Source organism: Thalassophryne amazonica, chromosome 15, assembly GCF_902500255.1.
Source record: "Thalassophryne amazonica chromosome 15, fThaAma1.1, whole genome shotgun sequence".
NCBI classification, from domain to species: domain Eukaryota; kingdom Metazoa; phylum Chordata; class Actinopteri; order Batrachoidiformes; family Batrachoididae; genus Thalassophryne; species Thalassophryne amazonica.
In genome coordinates, this window is record NC_047117.1 from 67,077,672 (window position 1) to 67,097,406 (window position 19,735).

At 41.1% G+C, this 19,735-nt stretch overlaps 1 protein-coding gene across 1 annotated transcript in view; it reads left to right on the top strand.

Annotated features, from left to right (window-relative positions):
• Positions 1 to 19,735, top strand: part of LOC117526278 (serine hydrolase-like protein) — a 39,032-nt gene extending 19,297 nt beyond the window's left edge. Inside the window, exons 6-12 of the mRNA XM_034188334.1 lie at positions 5,542 to 5,616; positions 5,916 to 6,022; positions 8,882 to 8,961; positions 16,654 to 16,688; positions 16,776 to 16,852; positions 19,236 to 19,299; positions 19,383 to 19,735. Of these exons, the coding sequence (XP_034044225.1) occupies positions 5,542 to 5,616; positions 5,916 to 6,022; positions 8,882 to 8,961; positions 16,654 to 16,688; positions 16,776 to 16,852; positions 19,236 to 19,299; positions 19,383 to 19,520 (576 nt within the window). The 3' untranslated portion in view covers positions 19,521 to 19,735. The remainder of the gene's footprint in view (positions 1 to 5,541; positions 5,617 to 5,915; positions 6,023 to 8,881; positions 8,962 to 16,653; positions 16,689 to 16,775; positions 16,853 to 19,235; positions 19,300 to 19,382) is intronic.

Consider the following 19,735-nt stretch of genomic DNA (forward strand, 5'->3'; position numbering starts at 1 on the left):
CCTGTTTCCACTGGTCATCTTTGAGATGTTTCTACAGCTTAATTGGAATTCACCTGGGGTAAATTCAGTTGATTGGACCTGATTTGGAAAGACATACACCTTTCTACATGTAAGGTTCCACAGTTGTCAGAGCATGAAGTCAAAGGGATCGTTTCTGGAACAACTCTGAGGAAGGGTACAGAAACGTTTCTGCTCCTTCTGAAGGCCCCATTGAGCACAGTTATCATCCATAAATGGAAGAAGTTCAGATCCACCAGGACTCTTCCTCAAGCTGGTCACCCATCTAAACAGAGCGATCAGGGGAGAAGGTCAGGGAGGTGACAAAACTCAGTCACACTGTCAGAGCTCCAGCATTCGTCTGTGGAGGGAAAACCTTCCAGAAGGACACCCATCTCTGCAGCAATCCACCAATCAGGTCTGTATGATAGGGTGGCCAGACGGCAGCCACTCCTTAATCTCTCTCTCTTGTTGTCCTTCAATATGACAGACATCTATTCATCCTAGTATTAGGGGAGTTGGGCTCTATGGGATGACTGATCAGGCCAATCCATGACTGAAAGGATCTCTGGCAGTGGGGACAAGGAATGGTGGCAGCTGTTGCAGGGTTGGTAGCTCTGTTCATCCTGGCTTGCCTGCATTCTTCAGCCACAGCGGTCCTGTTGGCCTTGCATGCTTTAGGACCTTTGGGCAGCTGATTGCCATGTTCCTCTGTCTTGGGCCGCCTGCTCCCACATGTTGTGGTTATGTTGAAGGCCTTTAATGAGGCTTTAGGCATGTCCTTGAAATGCTTCTTCTGTCCACCTTTGGAGCACTTCCTGTACTGAAACTCGCAAAACAGCTGAGGCAGGTGGTGTGGAAGTGGTTTAGCTTTTTGGCGTGACGCTGAAAATCGGTCCATGTTTCACAACAATAGCACAGTGTGGTGAGAACAGCCTGGTACATCTTGATCTAGGTCTCTATGGCAATCCCTCTCATTCCAAACATTCTTGTGCAGTCTGGCAAAGGTGGTGCCGGCGTTGGCGAGTCTGGCGTTGACTTCATCAACGATGGTGTTTCTGGCGAATGTGCTGCTGAGGTATGTGTACTTGTCTACTGTGTTCAGTCGTTGCCTGTTGGTGACTTTGGGTTCAGAGTATTGCTTTCTTGGAGCTGGTTGATGCATTACCTCAGTCTTCTCAGTGCTCATCATAAGGCCAGAGTTGTTGCAGGCATCAGAACTTGTCAGTGCTGTATTACATCCTCTGTGGCAGCATTGAGAGCACAGTCGTTGTTGATGGTGTCCATTAAAACCTTGGTTATCACTCCAAGCCTCCTGAGGTTGACGACGGCGCGATCAATCCGATGCCAACGCTTACATCAGTGTCTCTGAAGGCATCTATCAGCATGGCTGAGAACATGAGGCTGAACAAGGTGATGCAAGGACACAACCTTGTTTAACTTTGTTTGAGACAGGGAAAGGATCAGTCGTATCTCCCTTGTCCTGGACGCTTGCGAGCATGCCATTATGTAACTTTATGGGGCATCTGTACTTGCCATGATTTTCTAAAGGCCCTCTCTGCAAACAGTACCAAAGGCCTTGGTCAGAGTGTGGTAGGTAGAGTAGACATCGGTGTTCTGCTCCTGACACTTCTCTTGTAGCTGTCTGGCATCAAACACAATGTCAATGGGCCCAAGAGCTTTCTACAACGCCTGGCAAAAATTATGGAATCACCGGCCTCGGAGGATGTTCATTCAGTTGTTTAATTTTGTAGGAAAAAAGCAGATCAGACATGACACAAAACTAAAGTCTTTTCAAATGGCAACTTTCTGGCTTTAAGAAATCAAGAAAAAAAATTGTGGCAGTCAGTAACGGTTACTTTTTTTTAGACCAAGCAGAGGGAAAAAAATATGGACTCTCAATTCTGAGGAATAAATTATGGAATCACCCTGTAAATTTTCATCCCCAAAACTAACACCTGCATCTAATCAGATCTGCTCGTTAGTCTGCATCTAAAAAGGAGTGATCACACCTTGGACAGTTGTTGCACCAAGTGGACTGACAAGAATCATGGCTTTAACACGAGAGATGTCAATTGAAACAAAGGAGAGGATTATCAAACTCTTAAAAGAGGGTAAATCATCACGCAATGTTGCAAAAGATGTTGGTTGTTCAGTCAGCTGTGTCTAAACTCTGGACCAAATACAAACAACATAGGAAGGTTGTTAAAGGCAAACATACTGGTAGACCAAGGAAGACATCAAAGCGTCAAGACCGAAAACTTAAAGCAATATGTCTCAAAAATCGAAAATGCACAACAAAACAAATGAGGAACGAATGGGAGGAAACTGGAGTCAACGTCTGTGACCGAAATGTAAGAAACCGCCTAAAGGAAATGGGATTTAGTTACAGAAAAGCTAAACGAAAGCCATCATTAACACCTAAACAGGAAAAAAACAAGGTTACAATGAGCTAAGGAAAAGCAATCGTGGATGACGGGATGAAAGTCATATTCAGTGATGAATCTGCATTGGGCAAGGTGATGATGCTGGAACTTTTGTTTGGTGCCGTTCCAGTGAGATTTAAAAAGATGACTGCGTGAAGAGGACATGTAAATTTCCACAGTCATTGATGATATGGGGCTGCATGTCAGGTAAAGGCACTGGGGAGATGGCTGTCATTACATCATCAATAAATGCACAAGTTTACGTTGATATTTTGGACACTTTTCTTATCCCATCAGTTGAAAGGATGTTTGGGGATGATATCATTTTTCAAGATGATAATGCATCTTTCCATAGAGCACAAACTGTGAAAATATTCCTTGCAAAAAGACACATAGGGTCAATTTCATGGTCCGGATCATAATCCAATTGAAAATCTTTGGAAGTTGAAGAAAATGGTCCATGACAAGGCTCCAACCTGCAAAGCTGCTCTGGCAACAGCAATCAGAGAAAGTTGGAGCCAGATTGATGAAGAGTACTGTTTGTCACTCATTAAGTCCATGCCTCAGACTGCAAGCTGTTATAAAAGCCAGAGGTGGTGCAACAAAATACTAGTGATGTGTTGGAGCGTTCTTTTGTTTTTCATGATTCCATAATTTTTTCCTCAGAATTGAGTGATTCCATTCCCCCCCCCCCGCTTGGTCTAAAAAAGTAACCGTTACTGACTGACACAATTTTTTTTTTTTCTTTTTTTTCCTGACTTCTTATAGTGTTAAAGCCAGAAAGTTGCCATTTGAAATGACTTTAGTTTTGTGTCATGTCTGTGGTTTGCTTTTTTCTACAAAATTAAACAACTGAATGAACATCCTCCGAGGCCGGTGATTACATAATTTTTGCCAGGGGTTGTAGAAGTCACACTGGCTCTCCAGCAGGAGGCCTTGCTCAAGATGTGCAATGAGGCGGTTGAGCAGAACTCTTGCTAGGATCTTACCTGTGATGAACTGCAGGGAAATTCCACAATGATTCAGACTTGGCAGCTTCCTTTGCATTTGTAGAGGTATATAATAGAGGTGTCTAGTGACACTGTCATGCTGCCAAATGAGCTGAAACAGCTGATGAAGTTTCTCAGTCAGGATCACACCGCCTTCTTTGTAGACCTCAGCTTGGATGGAGTCCGAGCTAGGTGCTTTGCCTCTGGGTAGGAGTCCGACTTCTTTCTGAATCTCCTTCAGTCGGTGTGTCCGTTGCCTTTTCAATAGGGACTTGAGGTAGCCTTTTGATGACTTCATCACTGATAGTGGAAGGCCTGTTCAATACATTGTCAATGTTCCATCTTTCTTTCTGTGATCAGCATTGATCTGTCAGCACTAAGGAGGGGAGCCAGTGATCATGAAGTAGTAGGGTTATAGACTTCCTTCAAGCTGTTGTAGACTTTCCTCATGTTAGTCCTGTCTGCAAAGCCCTGGATCTTATCTGCTTTGCTACTCGATGAGGAATCCTGCATGTGATGCAACTTTGCTTGAATGGTGCTCTTTACATTTCTCAGTGTGACCGTCTTTAATGCTGACTTTGGGTCATCCAGATGAGCTTTGTAGGCATGCTGCTTTTCCTCTAGCAGCTGCTTGATCTCCATGCAGTTCTCATCAAACCAGCCCCTGTGCTTTCTAGTGGTTTGACCAGCTCACTCCATGGCTGTGCTATACACTGTATCACGAAGTGTGGCCCAAGCTGTCTCAACATCCTGGCCTTTCAGCACAGTGGAGTTGAGGCATTCATCCAAGGTGTCATAAATAACTGCTTGATGTTGCTGACCTTCAGCTTACTGGTGTTCAGCAGTCTTGGTGCTTTCACACCCTGTGGATGTCTCTCGGGCTGAATGCGGAGCTTGAGTTTGGAGGCAACAAGGCGGCAGTCTGCCCAGCACTCTGCGCCGCACTGCAATAAACTCATTATTCTTGGTGATTTTAATATGACAGCATTTCCTGGGAAGGAGTGATCGGGAATCATGGGGTCAGTAATTGCAACAGCAATGGACTACTACTCTAGATCTGCGCAGAGCATGGCCTTCTGATCACCAACACCATCTTCATCGCCTACCCATAACAGGACAACATGGATGTGCCCTCGTTCAGACATCACCTCCCCAGCTTTAATTGCTGCCACAGGTGCATCAACAAAGAATTGAGCAAAGGGTGTACTCCTTATACAACCTTTGCTATAATTATGTACAGTAGATGATTTATTGACCATACTAGCAACACAATTATTAGTGGTGGGCTCTTGGACACTCTTAATGAATACATGATACAAGAAGCTCTTACAGAAACTAGATCCTCTTGTCATTTTGCAGTCTTCCATCAGGAAGGCAATCCTGGCCGTTCTTGCACATGCAGGTCAGGTTTGGGTTCTGGATTAGTTGTCCTGTGTTTTTTTTTATTTATTTTTATGCCAAATCTTGAGGCATTGTGGACATTGTTTCCTCATACATCCATCTTATACAGTCTTGATGGGATCGTGCTAAATCATGGTCATTGTTGGTTCAGTTGTTGAATTGTCTTCTTCCTAGTAATGAGTCAGTGTTATGAGTTTTGGGGGGGGCTTTTTGAAGGCCCTTTCCTACATACATTTTGAGCCCATCTATTCAAAAATACACCATCAAAGTTGTTTACTCATTGGCTGCCCCCCCCAATGCTGTGGCTACTCTTTGGACCGCATCAGGCTGTGAGTGACAGATTTCTCTTTAACTTGTATCAACTCAAACAGAAAATGGGACAGAGTTTGTTTGACAGCAGGATGGTCCATAGTCTGGTTTCTGTCTGTAGTTGGATGCAAAGGTTGTAGGCACTGCACTGATTCCATTACAATCCTACTTGCCCTGCTTATCACAAGAACTATATCAACTAGCTTGTTAAAAATTTTAAGTTTGAGGCACATTCAGTGTACCTGTTTATCAATTTGATATGCATTTAAAAATTTTGCTGTTAAATTATTCTCACTTCATAACAGGCTTGACAGCAATGAAAATGTTAGAGATGCAAAACAGACATGAATATTAACTCTTTAAGGCATTCTTCAGGTTCTCAAAACATGATCTGTTCTGCTGTATATTATGTTTTACAGTTTAGTTCACTGTATCCAGAAATGGTGGCTGCTCTTGTGTTACTGGACTCCTGTGGATACATTACCACTGATGTGGTAAGATAACATGTTTTTACACGGCTTGTTAAAGTAGTGTGGTGGTTTTTATGGATAAATATGAGCAACAAGAATGTGTGTATATATATTATGGGAACAAATTGTCAGCAGTTTGATGGCACTGTTTGTTTATAAATATGCACCAAGGGAAGTGGTTCAAAAGCTAGTTGAACAAACTATTCTTGAATTGTTATTGCATGCTGTTTATATATGATATTGTACAGAGTGCTGCACTGGTTTCTCCTCCTGTCATAACATTAACTTTTTTTTTTTACCTCATTCTTTTCATTTATTTACAGAAAGAAACAGCCAAAATGATGAGACAGGGGCTGGAGGAGATGAGACAGTTTGAAAATCAGACAACAGATAGGAAAAGAATTTACACATACGACAAAGCAGTTAAAAGGTGCAGCGACATCACATGTTTTTGACCTTTTTATAGAAATGTGTGGGCTCAACTTTTGTCTTTGTGGTGAGCTGTTGAGCTGACTTATTACCTCCACCAAAGAAGTTGGAGGAGGTAATGTTTTCGCCCATTTGTTTGTGAATAACCTGGAGCCCACAATTTTTCATATCATTATTAATTTTTATTGAAGATTCATTTCCTGATAGGCAAGAACTGATTACATTTCCAAAGTCAGGAAAAATCTTGGAAAACTGGAAAAATCCCCATCCTTATCACTGAATGACATTTTTTTTTTTTTTTTTTTATACACATTGAAAACCCCATTTAATGTATATCTTACATTAATCAAACATGCCCCAATCACTCTCATATTTGAAAGTGAGGTGCGGGCGGGCACTTGCGGCCACCTGACAAAGGTTAATCTGGATTGTGGATTTTGTGGTCTGGGTTCTGTGGTCATCTCCCCTTCCTTGTTGTCCTGCCAGTGGAGCAGCTTGACTAAACCTGCGGCTGTTACACACCTATGTCAAGTAGCGGCGTACTATTTAAGCCTGGGCTAAACTGGAGGACGCCGCCAGATCTTTCCATCCATTTTCTTCCTCTTTATCCAGAGTCGGGTCGTGGAGGCAGCAGCTCAAGCAAAGCCGCCCAGACCTCCCGATCCACACACCTCCTCTGGGGGAACCCCAAGGCGTTCCCAAGCCAGCCGAGAGATGTAGTCCCTCCACTGTGTCCTGGGTCTTCCCCGGGGCCTCCTCCCAGTGGGACATGCCCAGAACACCTCTCCAGCGAGGTGTCCAGGGGGCATCCGGAAAAGATGCCCAAGCCACCTCAACTGACTCCTTTCACCATGGAGGAGCAGCGGCTCCTCCCAAGTGACCATCCATCCATGGAAATGGTTAACTGGCCTTCCTGTAATATTATTAGTTTCAAATCCATTGTTCCTAGTGTCTTTTTTTTGGGGGTGTTTTCTGGCTATTTGTTCATCAACCCCCCCCATGGTGCACAGCCACCACCTGGTAATCTGCTCCTGTGGCCCATCCGCCAGTGATTCCACCTCATCAACATACCCTCTGCACATTTATACAACCCCAATTCTGATGAAGTTGGGACGTTGTGTAAAATGTAAATAAAAACAGACTACAATGTTTTGCAAATCATCTTCAACCTATATTCAATTAAATACACCACAAAGACCAGATATTTAATGTTCAAACTGAAACTTTGTTTTTGTGCAAATATTTGCTGATTTTGAAATGGATGCCTGCAACACGTTTAAATAAGCAGGAACGTCCCTGAAAAAGACATTGCTTGGATGGCAGCATGTGTTGCTCCAAAATCTGGATGTACCTTTCAGCATTGATGGTGCCATCAGATGCAAGTTGCTCATGCCATGGGCACTAACACACCCGCCATGCCATCCCAGATGCTGGCTTTTGAACTCTGCATTGGTAACAATCTGGATAGTTGTTTTCCTCCTTTGTCCGGAGGACACGACATCCATGATTTCCAAAAACAATTTGAAATGTGGACTCATCAGACCACAGCACACTTTTCCACTTTGCGTCTGTCCATTTCAAATGAGCTCCGGCCCAGAGAAGGCGGCAGCGTTTCTGGATGTTGTTTCATGTATGGCTTTCGTTTTGCATAGTAGAGTTTTAATTTGTAGATGTAGTAACGAACTGTTAACTGACAGTGGTTTTCTGAAGTGTTCCTGAGCCCACGCGATAACATCCTTCACACAATGTCAGTATTTATTGCAGTGCCGCCTGAGAGATCAAAGGTCGTGGGCATTCAATGTTGGTTTTTGGCCTTGCTGCTTACATGTAGAAAGTTCTCTAAATCTTCTGATTATATTATGGACTGTAGATGATGGAATCCCTAAATTCCTTGCAATTGAACGTTGAGAAACTGGACTTTTTTTTTTTTTTTCCCTCCCCCCCTCGCCGTTGTTCACAAAGTGGTGATCCTCACCCCATCTTTGCTTCTAAATTGCTGAGTCTTTTGGGGATGCTCCTTTTGTACCCAATCATGACACTCACCTGTTTCCAATTAACCTGTTCACCCGTGGAATGTTCCAAACAGGTGTTCTTTGAGCATTCAACTTTCCCAGTCTTTTCTTGCCCCTGTCCCAGCTTTTTTGAAATGTGTTGCAGACATCCATTTCAAAATGAGCAAATATTTGCACAAAAACAATGATTATCAGTATGAACATTAAATTTGCGGTGTATTCAATTGAATATAGGTTGAAGAGGATTTACAAATCGTTGTATTCTTTTTGACATTTCGCACAACTTCATTGGAATTCGGGTTGTAATAAATTACCTCCATTCCTTTGGAGTCTCAAGTTCCTGGTTCACCACAACAATGGACATCTTATTTAATATTGAAAAGCCCATTTGATGTACATTTCACATTATATTTTAATCAAAAGTGCCTCAATGACATTTTTCTTTTCTGGATTTTGCCTACACCACCAAAATTGGATGGAGTTTCCAATTTTATGCCTGTTTGCCTGTCTTTCAGTCATCGGTTGGAAACCAAGTGCCAAAAAGCAATGACAAATTGTGCACAGCAAAGAACCAATTTTCTGAAAGAACTCAAACTAAAATAGTTTGGGAAGACAATTTAAAGAAAAAAAAAAACCCTGACAACACCACAAAAAAACTAAATACATTCTCATTTGGCATTCGATCACTTACAATTTAGCTTATGAAAAGCCACTTCTAACATGACTTTGACCTTAAATTATTACAAAGGTAAAATTTATGTGGAATTGAAAACTAGTGTTGGAGGTTTGTGCTCTACGAGCGCAATACTCTAGTTTATTTCTTAAATTCCTTTATTTCTTTTCCCCAGGCTGTTGGATGCAGGCCCAACACTGTCTGAAAAGTCTGCTCACATCCTTTTAGAACGAGGTCTAGTTCAAGTTGAAGGAGGTACGTCTGTCTTCCTTTCCCTCATCTCCTGTTCTTCAGCTAGTATTAGCCACATTAAAACCCCCATCACACATAGCAAGAATGTGCCGAAGCCATGCCCGAACTGGCAAATATTGCCATCATCTGATGTACAACCCCTGGCAAAAATTATGGCATCACCGGCCTCGGAGGATGTTCATTCAGTTGTTTAATTTTGTAGAAAAAAAGCAGATCAGACATGACACAAAACTAAAGTCATTTCAAATGGCAACTTTTTGGCTTTAAGAAACACTATAAGAAATCAAGAAAAAAGATTGTGGCAGTCAGTAATGGTTACTTTTTTAGACAAAGCAGAGGAAAAAAATATGGAATCACTCAATTCTGAGGAAAAAATTATGGAATCACCCTGTAAATTTTCATCCCCCAAATTAACACCTGCATCAAATCAGATCTGCTCATTGACATTGACCCTATGCCATGACATTGACCCTATGTGTCTTTTTGCAAGGAATGTTTTTGCTCTATGGCAAGATGCATTATCACCTTGAAAAATGATTTCATCATCCCCAAACATCCTTTCAATTGTCCAAAATATCAACATAAACTTGTGCATTTATTGATGATGTAATGACAGCCATCTCCCCAGTGCTTTTACCTGATATGCAGCCCCATATCATCAATGACTGTGGAAATTTACATGTTCTCTTCAGGCAGTCATCTTTATAAATCTCATTGGAAAGGCACCAAACAAGTTCCAGCATCATCACCTTGCCCAATGCAGATTCGAGATTCATCACTGAATATGACTTTCATCCACAGTCCACAATTGCTTTTCCTTAGCCCATTGTAACCTTGTTTTTTTCTGTTTAGGTGTTAATGATGCCTTTCGTTTAGCTTTTCTGTATGTAAATCCCATTTCCTTTAGGCGGTTTCTTATAGTTCGGTCACAGACGTTGACTCCGGTTTCCTCCCATTCGTTCCTCATTTGTTTTGTTGTACATTTTTCGATTTTTGAGACACATTGCTCTAAGTTTTCTGTCTTGATGCTTTGATGTCTTCCTTGGTCTACCAGTATGTTTGCCTTTAACAACCTTCCCATGTTTGTATTTGGTCCAGAGTTTAGACACAGCTGACTGTGAACAACCAACATCTTTTGCAACATTGCGTGATGATTTACTCTCAAGTGTTTGATAATCCTCTCCTTTGTTTCAATTGACATCTCTCATGTTTGAGCCATGATTCATGTCAGTCCACTTGGTGCAACAGCTCTCCAAGGTGTGTTCACTCCTTTTTAGATGCAGATCTGATATGATGCAGGTGTTAGTTTTGGTGATGAAAATTTACAGGGTGATTCCATATTTTTTTCCTCTGCTTGGTCTAAAAAAGTAACCGTTACTGACTGCCACAATCTTTTTTTTTCTTGATTTCTTAGTGTTTCTTAAAGCCAGAAAGTTGCCATTTGAAATTACTTTAGTTTTCTGTCATGTCTGTGATCTTTTTTTTTTTCTACAAAATTAAACAACTGTACATCCTCCGAGGCCGGTGATTCCATAATTTTTGCCAGGGGTTGTAGTCAGCAGTGTCTGAGCGCAGACGGACCTGACAGATTGCACCCAGAGCGTATGTAGACGAAACAGACTGTCAGATGGACAAAGGAAGCTCTGCAGACTGCCTGATCTCCAAATGTCTGGTTGGCAAACACAGACCAGAGAGTTGTATTCCTCACGCATGTGCACAGCGTGCATGTGTCCGCGCACACCACTGTGCTGCAATTATCACTCAGCCGTATGTGTGTGCACGGGCCACTGAATAGCTTGGTTCAAAGTTTGCTGGCTGTTGGGCCATGCAGTCTGTCAGACGGAGCGCCTTTCCAGGGAACTTCCTTGTTTGCCCACTTCAGAAGCACAACGCAACTCTGGACACCGCAATGGTTGGATTATCACATGGAATTAACTTTTTTTTTTTTGTGAGGATTTTAACCTCCCAGCTTCACATGCATGCTGTGAAACACTCCTGGACCGCTGTTGGAGGTGAGATTCATGTTTATTAATGGTGTAATGGCCTGGCACAAGTTGCACGTCATACAGCTGTATGTAAACATTTGGGCACCCCTGATGATTTTCCTATATAAATCATTGGTTGTTTAGATCAGCAATTTCAGTTAAATATCACATAGCAGACAAACACACTGATATTTGAGAAGTGAACTGAAGTTTCTAGGATTTACAGAAAGTTTGCAGCAAAATTAGGTAGGTGCATAAATTTGGGCACCCAAACAGGAAAAAATACATCAATATTTAGTAGATCCTCCTTTTGCAGAAATAACAGCCTCAGGACACTTCCTATAGCTTCCAATAAGACTAGATTCTGGTTGAAGGCATTTTGGACCATTCTTCTTTACAAAACATCTCAGGTTTGTTGGTTTTTGAGCATGGACAGCCCGTTTTTAAAATCACACCACAGATTTTCAACAGTATTCAGGTCTGGGGACTGAGATGGCCATTCCAGAACCTTGTACTTGTTCCTCTGCATGAATGCCTTTGTAGATTTTGAGCAGTGTTTAGGGTTGTTGCCTTGCTGAAAGATCCAGCCCCGGTGCATCTTCAACTTTCACTGATTCATGAACATTGTTCTCAAAAATATGCTGATATTGACTGGAATCTATGACCCTCAACTGTAACAAGATTCCCAGTACCTGCACTGGCCACACAGCATGATGGAACCACCTCAAACTGTACTGTAGGTAGCAAGTGTTTTTTCTTGGAATGCTGTGTTCTCTTTCAGCCATGCACGCTGCCCCTTATGTCCAGTTATCTTAATTTTAGTTTCATCAGTCCACAGCACCTTATTCCAAAATGAAGCTGGCTTGTCCAAATGTGCTTTAGCGTAACTCAAGCGACTGTGTTGTGCATGCTCAAAAGGCTTCCTTTGAATTACAACATCTCCAAGTGCACTGTATAGTTGAACAATGCACAGACAATATCTGCAGCAAGATCATGTAGGTCATTGGAGCAGGTCTGTGGGTTGACTGTTCTCTCCATTCGTCGCTTCAACTTATCTGAGATTTTTCTTGGCCTGCCACTTCGGGCCTTAACTAGCACTGTGCCTGACATCTTCCATTTCCTTACTGTGTTCCTCAGTGGAAACTGACACCTGAAATCTCTGAGATAGCTTTTTGTATCCTTCCCCTAAACCTTGATGTTGAACAATCTTTTTCACGTCATTTGAGAGTTTAGAGGCTCCCATGTTGGCACTCATTAGAAGAGATGCAAAGAGGGGAAACATTTGCAAATGGCCACCTTAAATACCCTTTCTCATGATTGGATTCACCTGTGTAAGGAGGTCAAGGGTCAATGAGCTTACAAACCAATTTTGTGTCCCAGTAATTAGTGCTAAATGTAGTCAAATCAGTGAAATGACAAGGGTGCCCAAATTTATGCACCTGCCTAATTTAGTTTGAATTATTGCACACTTTCTGTAAATACTAGAAACTTTATTTTACTTCTCAAATATCAGCGTTTGTCTGCTATATGATATTTGACTGAAATTTCTGATCCAATCAGGGGTGCCTAAACTCTTGCATACAACCCCTGGCAATAATTATGGAATCACCGGCCTTGGAGGATGTTCATTTGTTTAATTTTGTAGAAAAAAGCAGATTACAGACATGACACAAAACTAAAGTAACTTCAAATGGCAACTTTCTGGCTTTAAGAAACACTATAAGAAATCAGGAAAAATAATTGTGGCAGTCAGTAACTGTTACTTTTTTAGACCAAGCAGAGGGGAAAAAATATGGACTCAGTCAATTCTGAGGAATAAATTATGGAATCACCCTGTAAATTTCCATCCCCCAAAACTAACACCTGCATCAAATTAGATCTGCTCGTTAGTCTGCAGCTAAAAAGGAGTGATCACACCTTGGAGAGCTGTTGCACCAAGTGGACTGACATGAATCATGGCTCCAACATGATGTCAATTGAAACAAAGGAGAGGATTATCAAACTCTTAAGAGGGTAAATCATCACGCAATGTTGCAAAAGATGTTGGTTGTTCAGTCAGCTGTGTCTAAACTATAGACCAAATACAAACATGGGAAGGTTGTTAAAGGCAAACATACTGGTAGACCAAGGAAGACATCAAAGCGTCAAGACAAACTTAAAGCAATATGTCTCAAATAGAAAATGAACAACAAAACAAATGAACAAATGGGAGGAAACTGGAGTCAACGTCAGTGACCGAACTGTAAGAAACCGCCTAAAGGAAATGGGATTTACATACAGAAAAGCTAAATGAAAGCCATCATTAACACCTAAACAGAAAAAAACAAGGTTACAATGGGCTAAGGAAAAGCAATCGTGGATGACTGGATGAAAGTCATTCAGTGATGAATCTGCATTGGGCAAGGTGATGATGCTGGAACTTTTGTTTGGTGCCGTTCCAATGAGATTTATAAAGATGACTGCCTGAAGAGAACATGTAAATTTCCACAGTCATTGACAATATGGGGCTGCATGTCAGGTAAAGGCACTGGGGAGATGGCTGTCATTACATCAATAAATGCACAAGTTTACGTTATTTTGGACACTTTTCTTATCCCATCAATTGAAAGGATGTTTGGGGATGATATTTTTCAAGATGATGATGCATCTTGCCATAGAGCAAAAACTGTGAAAACATTCCTTGCAAAAAGACACATAGGGTCAATGTCATGGCTTGCAAATAGTCCAGATCTTAATCCAATTGAAAATCTTTGGAAGTTGAAGAAAATGGTCCATGACAAGGCTCCAACCTGCAAAGCTGATCTGGCAACAGCAATCAAAGGTGGAGCCAGATTAATGAAGAGTAGTGTTTGTCACTCATTAAGTCCATGCCTCAGACTGCAAGCTGTTATAAAAGCCAGAGGTGGTGCAACAAAATACTAGTGATGTGTTGGAGCGTTCTTTTGTTTTCCATGATTCCATAATTTTTTTTTCCTAAGAATTGAGTGATTCCATCCCCCCGCTTGGTCTAAAAAAGTAACCGTTACTGACTGCCACAATTTTTTTTTTTTTTCCTGATTTCTTAGTGTTTCTTAAAGCCAGAAAGTTGCCATTTGAAATGACTTTAGTTTTGTCATGTCTGATTTGCTTTTTTTTTTCTACAAAATTAAACAACTGAATAAACATCCTCCGAGGCCGGTGATTCCATAATTTTTGCCAGGGGTTGTAGTTAGGTGAACATTTATTACAGCGTGAGCCTGATGTGTGTTATAATGCGTTACTGCGCATAACGGAGAGATGCAGCTACCCGTGTTATGATGAAGACAATAGTTCACATTATTTACATCACCCCTGGGAAGGAATGGACAAATGTCTTGTGGATATAACAGCCTGTTCAGATTTTCGGCGGAGTGTGTACAGTAGCGCACAGAGCTTTCGGTTTGATAGCTTCTGATCACATTCACTGTACATGATTCATAATTATCACAAAGCATGCTACATACATTTCAGCAGTTCTTTTGCGCTCTGGGGTGTGACAGTATTACTTGTGGCAAGTGCAGGTCATACCGGCAGGTTTTGGGATGCCAGAGCCGTCTCGAGGTTCCCTCATATGCGCTTAAATTGTTTTGGATCTTGTTTTTCCACCATCAGAATATGTAAATTGCAATTAGATGGTCCTCAGACTGGGCCGCTGTTGGACAGGTGTCTCATCTTGACTGCACCCGGAGAGTTTTGAATCTGTGGATCACACTTGGGGCCACCAGCCAATTTTGACCAACTATGTGGACTTCTGTAGATGACTGTCGGAATATTTTGGAACTAAAATCCGACACTTCTCAGATGTGCGCCGATTCATAGTTCTGATGCCATTCTGCGCGATTCCAGCCATGTGTGACAGGGGTATAACTTTTAGTGGAGCAGATAACCATGACAGTTGTTCATGTCTGGAAACGAGCACCTAAGTTGGCACACCTCCTCCTTAGACATTAATCTCTTGAAAAACTGATTAGCCACTTGAATTTTCAATAGGCAGCCAGGTAAGGATCAATTGAAGAATTACACAGGGGTCAAAATTAAAACATACTCTAATCATATTGTAAACTCATCTTTAACCGTTTATCTGGGATCATGTCACGGGGGCAACAGCTCCAGCAGGGGACCCCAGACTTCCCGTTCCTGGGCCACATTAACCACTTCTGTCTGGGAGATTCCGAGGTGTTCCCAGGCCAGTGTGGAGATGTAATATCGCCTCCCAGATGAACGTGCCTGGAATACCTCCCTAGGGAGGCACCCCGGGAGCATCCTTACCAGATGCCTACCTTTCAATGTGAAGGAGCAGCGGCTCTAGTCCGAGCTCCCTTATACCACATTTGTCTGATCACAGATTCCAAAAAGGTATAGTTTGGACTGTCTGAATGCTATGGCGTTATGGGCTAAAAACGGGAAGAATGGTGACAAAGGTCAATTTCAGTTTGTACAGGGGTCAAAAGTTTAAGTTGCTCTAATTATGGTAAAGTGATCCAAATTATTGGAGTTAATAGGGCTTAAAAAAAAGGAATAGTTTGCACCATTGGTCATGCTTGGTTATCATGTTACAGGTTAACATGTTACATGTCATAGAATCCAATTGACATTGACCTTGTTTGACCTTACTTTGGAGACCAAGCATTCAACACTATCAAAACTATTCCATTTATTAATCCTATTAGCTCAACCAATTTGCACCACTCTTTTTTTTTTTTTTTTTTTTTTACCTAAATTGGACCAACTGAAATTGACCTTTGTCACCGTTCTTTCTGGTTTTTATTCAGTCTCTCAATTTATTTATAAAGCACTTTAACATGAATACCAAGAACCAAAGCGCTGTACACAACAGGCAGGTTAAAATAAATAAACCACAGTTAAAAGCAGAAACACTATATAAAAAAAAAACTGTTAAAAGCCAAAGAAGAAATGTGTTTTAAGAGAAGATTTAAAAGCAGAGAGAATCAGCCTGTCTCATGTGCAAAGGAAGATCATTCCACGATCTTTGGGCAATCACTGAAAAAGTTCAGTCACCTCTATGCTTCCTCTTTGACCTTGGGATAACCAACAGTGACAAATCAGCTGACCTGAGTGAGTGTGAAGGGACACATAAATGGAGCAGGTCAGATGGATATAACAGGGCAAAGACATTTAAAAACATAAAAATCAATTCTAAAACAAACTGGGAGCCAATGGAGTGAGGCCAAAACCGGTGTAATGTGCTCGCACCTTCTAACACAAGCCAAGTCGAGCAGCAGCATTTTGCACCATCTGTAGGCGAGTAAGCAGCATCTGATTCAGCCCAATATAAAGTGCATTGCAATAGTCCAGGCGATTAATGATAAAAGCATGGATTAAAATCTCAAAATGATGCCGTGAAAGCAATCGCTTCACCTTGGCCAGTTTAAGTTGATAGAAGCTAGACTTGACTACTGACCTAATCTGAGCATCAAATTTAAGATCACTGTCCAGTTTTACACCCTGGTTTATTGTTGTCTGTCAGATATTGACTCCATAACATTCAGACTGTACATATTTATGATCAGACAAATATTGTGGTGTAATTTTCAATATGAACCTTTTTTTTTTTTTTTTTTTTTCCAAAAGAGTGTCTAAAGAGAATTAATGCTGAATTTGGTGCTTGTTTCACTGTTTGAAAGATTCCTCTGTAAACAGTCTGTTTCGGGTGCCTTTTTGTTTTTTGTAGGATTTGTATTCTCCCGAGATTTGCGAGTGAATTTTGTAAGTATCTTTTTGCTTCTCATGCCTCCTAACTTATTTTTGTAGCACACGTAACATGAAGTGTACGTCTCATTTTGATGTTTACAGAAAAACATTGTGCGCCTCACTTTGGAACAGAGTTTGGAAATGCTGTCGAGGATACAAGCGTGCATTCTTGTTGTGAAGTAAGACTTCCATCCATATTGACCGTGATGCTAGAATGCCACAGTGTGGCTGTAGACACACTTATAACAGTCAGTCTCATCTGTGATGACTGATTATCTCTTATGGGCCTAAATCAAATTTCTAATGGTGAAAACTTTAACCATTCTTTTATGTTTGTTTAACTCTTATTAAAGATACTAGCATGTTATCCTTAGGGATTTGTGGGCTCCAGATTGGGTAGTGTTTATTCAAAGTTTCTATGAGTTGGAATGGTGTGAGTCCAGAATGTTTTTAGAAGCTTAGACTCTAGACCAAGGGTATTCAACTCACTCCAGAAAGGGCAGATTTTCTCTGCAACCACCCACTCCACCAGGTGATTTCACTGATTATCACTTTGAGCAGATGAAATAATCTGGAGTGAGTTGAATACCCTTGTTGCCCTAGACCAATGGTTTTTAGAGGAAGAACTCAACCTTTTTATTTTCTGTTGATTACATTTTTTTTTTTAATATTAACTTACTGTCTTAAAGTATTGTTAAAGTTCTTATTATTTCTGTGGGGGTTTCACTTGTCATCCATGCATTTTTGACATTTACAGCTTTATTATGTACATGAACTTACTAAACAAAATCACGCATGCACCACCCCCTGCTGGAATGACGTGCAAGCCCAGAATGTAATTATCATTGTTCAGTGTTGTTGGCTAATACCCATAGTTTCTCCAAAAATATTAGTCCTATCAACTTCCTGTTTTGGAGGAGTCTTCCTTCACCCAAAATATATAAACATATCAAACAGCAAATGTCAGCTCTCCCCAGTTTGTCTGTGATCAAAGTTTTTATATATATATATATATATATATATATATATATATATATATATATATATATATATATATACACACACGCGCGCGCGCGCAAGCATACATGTACACAGGCACCACTTTTAATATATTGTGACAAGCTGCACAGAAGAACAAAAACTGAGCCAGAGCTTTTTCTTTTCTGCATTCTGCTGCAAGCAGGTGCTTTTTTTTGTATGTATGGCAAATAGTCATAGATACAAGTGTGAGGCATTCCTGTGCCTCACACTTGAGTAGTTACAAAGTAATGCAATAGTACTATTCTGTGAACAGTGTATTTTAGTACTACCAGTGGTACTTTTTTAAATCACAAACTGTAAAATTTTTTTTTTTCTTTTTCTGAAGCTTGTGTGGCAGAAACTGAGCATGACAAGGTGGAAACACCACAAAGTAAAACATATGACAGCAATATGGATAATGCTACTGTGTTAGTAGTAGTATTACTGCAATATATTGTCTATGATTTGGGTCTATCATATCTGCTCATAGGTTACGTGTACCCCTGCATGGATATGGATCATAGCTGTAGCCATTTCCTTTTGGAAATGTATTATTGCCAAGCATCAACCTTCAAGGCTGGAAAAAAAATGAAGCGACATGGAAGTGTCAAAGCTTTCAGTTCCTTCAATAGTCTCTTGAGGCTTGCTCCAAAAGCAAGTTAGACCCCATGTTGAAATGTTCAACTTTACTGCAGAAACAAACCTGTTTACAGCCTGGTTTAATTTATATATATCCATTCAGTGCAACTGTATGGGGGTGAGGCAGGTGGGATTTTTTTTTTTTTAAGCATAAATCATTATTTTAAGCCATAAACTGTGAATAAATGGGGCAGTTCTTGCTTTGATTAAAAGCTGGTACGTTGGGTCCAGGGCCCTGCTAGTTTTGGATTAAACAAAGTTTGTCCTTTCTGAGCATTTCATAAGAATGTTTGGATTATTAAATTTGTAGGTCATTAGCAGGCTAGGTGATGTTGGCTTCATTGATGGTGCCACAATGTTTGATGCTGTTGCTTTTAATGCCTACAGCCAATCCACCCATTAAGAATTACTGCTTATGATGCAAAAAAGTTTATCTGATTTTAGGTGACCTAGCCTGTTAGCTTTAGCAAGCCTGGAAATGTTGAGATAAGTGGGTGTGTTCAAGCTTCATTCATCCCACCCAGGTCATGCTGGTCATGTCCATGTGGAACCCCTTTTCCCATTTATGGGCTGGGTGGAAGTTAGGTGGAGTCAGGTACCGCCAAAAAGGTGTCATCTAGAACCACCCCATTTGAGCTTCAAACTCATCACTGAGGGCTTTTGCAGTACATTTACAGTCTTGCACTTATTTCCCATAGTGTGTGTGTATATAGGATATCTGTCTGCCTGGTGGCTAGCATCTGACCCTGAGTGGTTTCATAGTTTATTGGGTTGGGACACTTGCAGTACCAGTGCATGCTCCCTGACCTGGCTATATGATGTCCTATGCCAGTATCTATCTTAAAACTGTACCTTGCATTCACTATGGATTTATGTCACGTCATATTAAATGTGTTCTTTCAGAGCAGAAGCCAGCTCAGCTAGGATACTTACTCAACCACTTCTAAAGGCCCTTCAGGCTGCAAAAGTGAGTTCCAGACAGAGAATGGAAATATGATGAGACTGTTGCAAGAGGTCTGTCATTGATATTCCTGTGTGTTCCTCCCTCAGCACATGGTGGTCACGGTACCAGGCGATCATCACGTCCATCTGAGCAATCCTGAAAAAGTTGCTCCGCATGTTTCTGATTTCCTGCAGACAAAGGTGCTCTCACGTTCAGACAGCCTGGAGGAAAAACAGAAGTTATGAGCAAGAAATTAGTTGGAAAAGCATGTTGTTGGATAAGAAGTAATGTTAACAAACCTGACTGCAGAAAAACTTTGAATTCTGACTGACTGGGAGCGGATAAATACACGGGTATTAATCGACACTGTACTAACAGTCTCCCCATTGCATGATGGGAACTGATGAAGATGCTACAATAATTCAGTGATTATGAAAACAAATTATAACTTAGAATATTT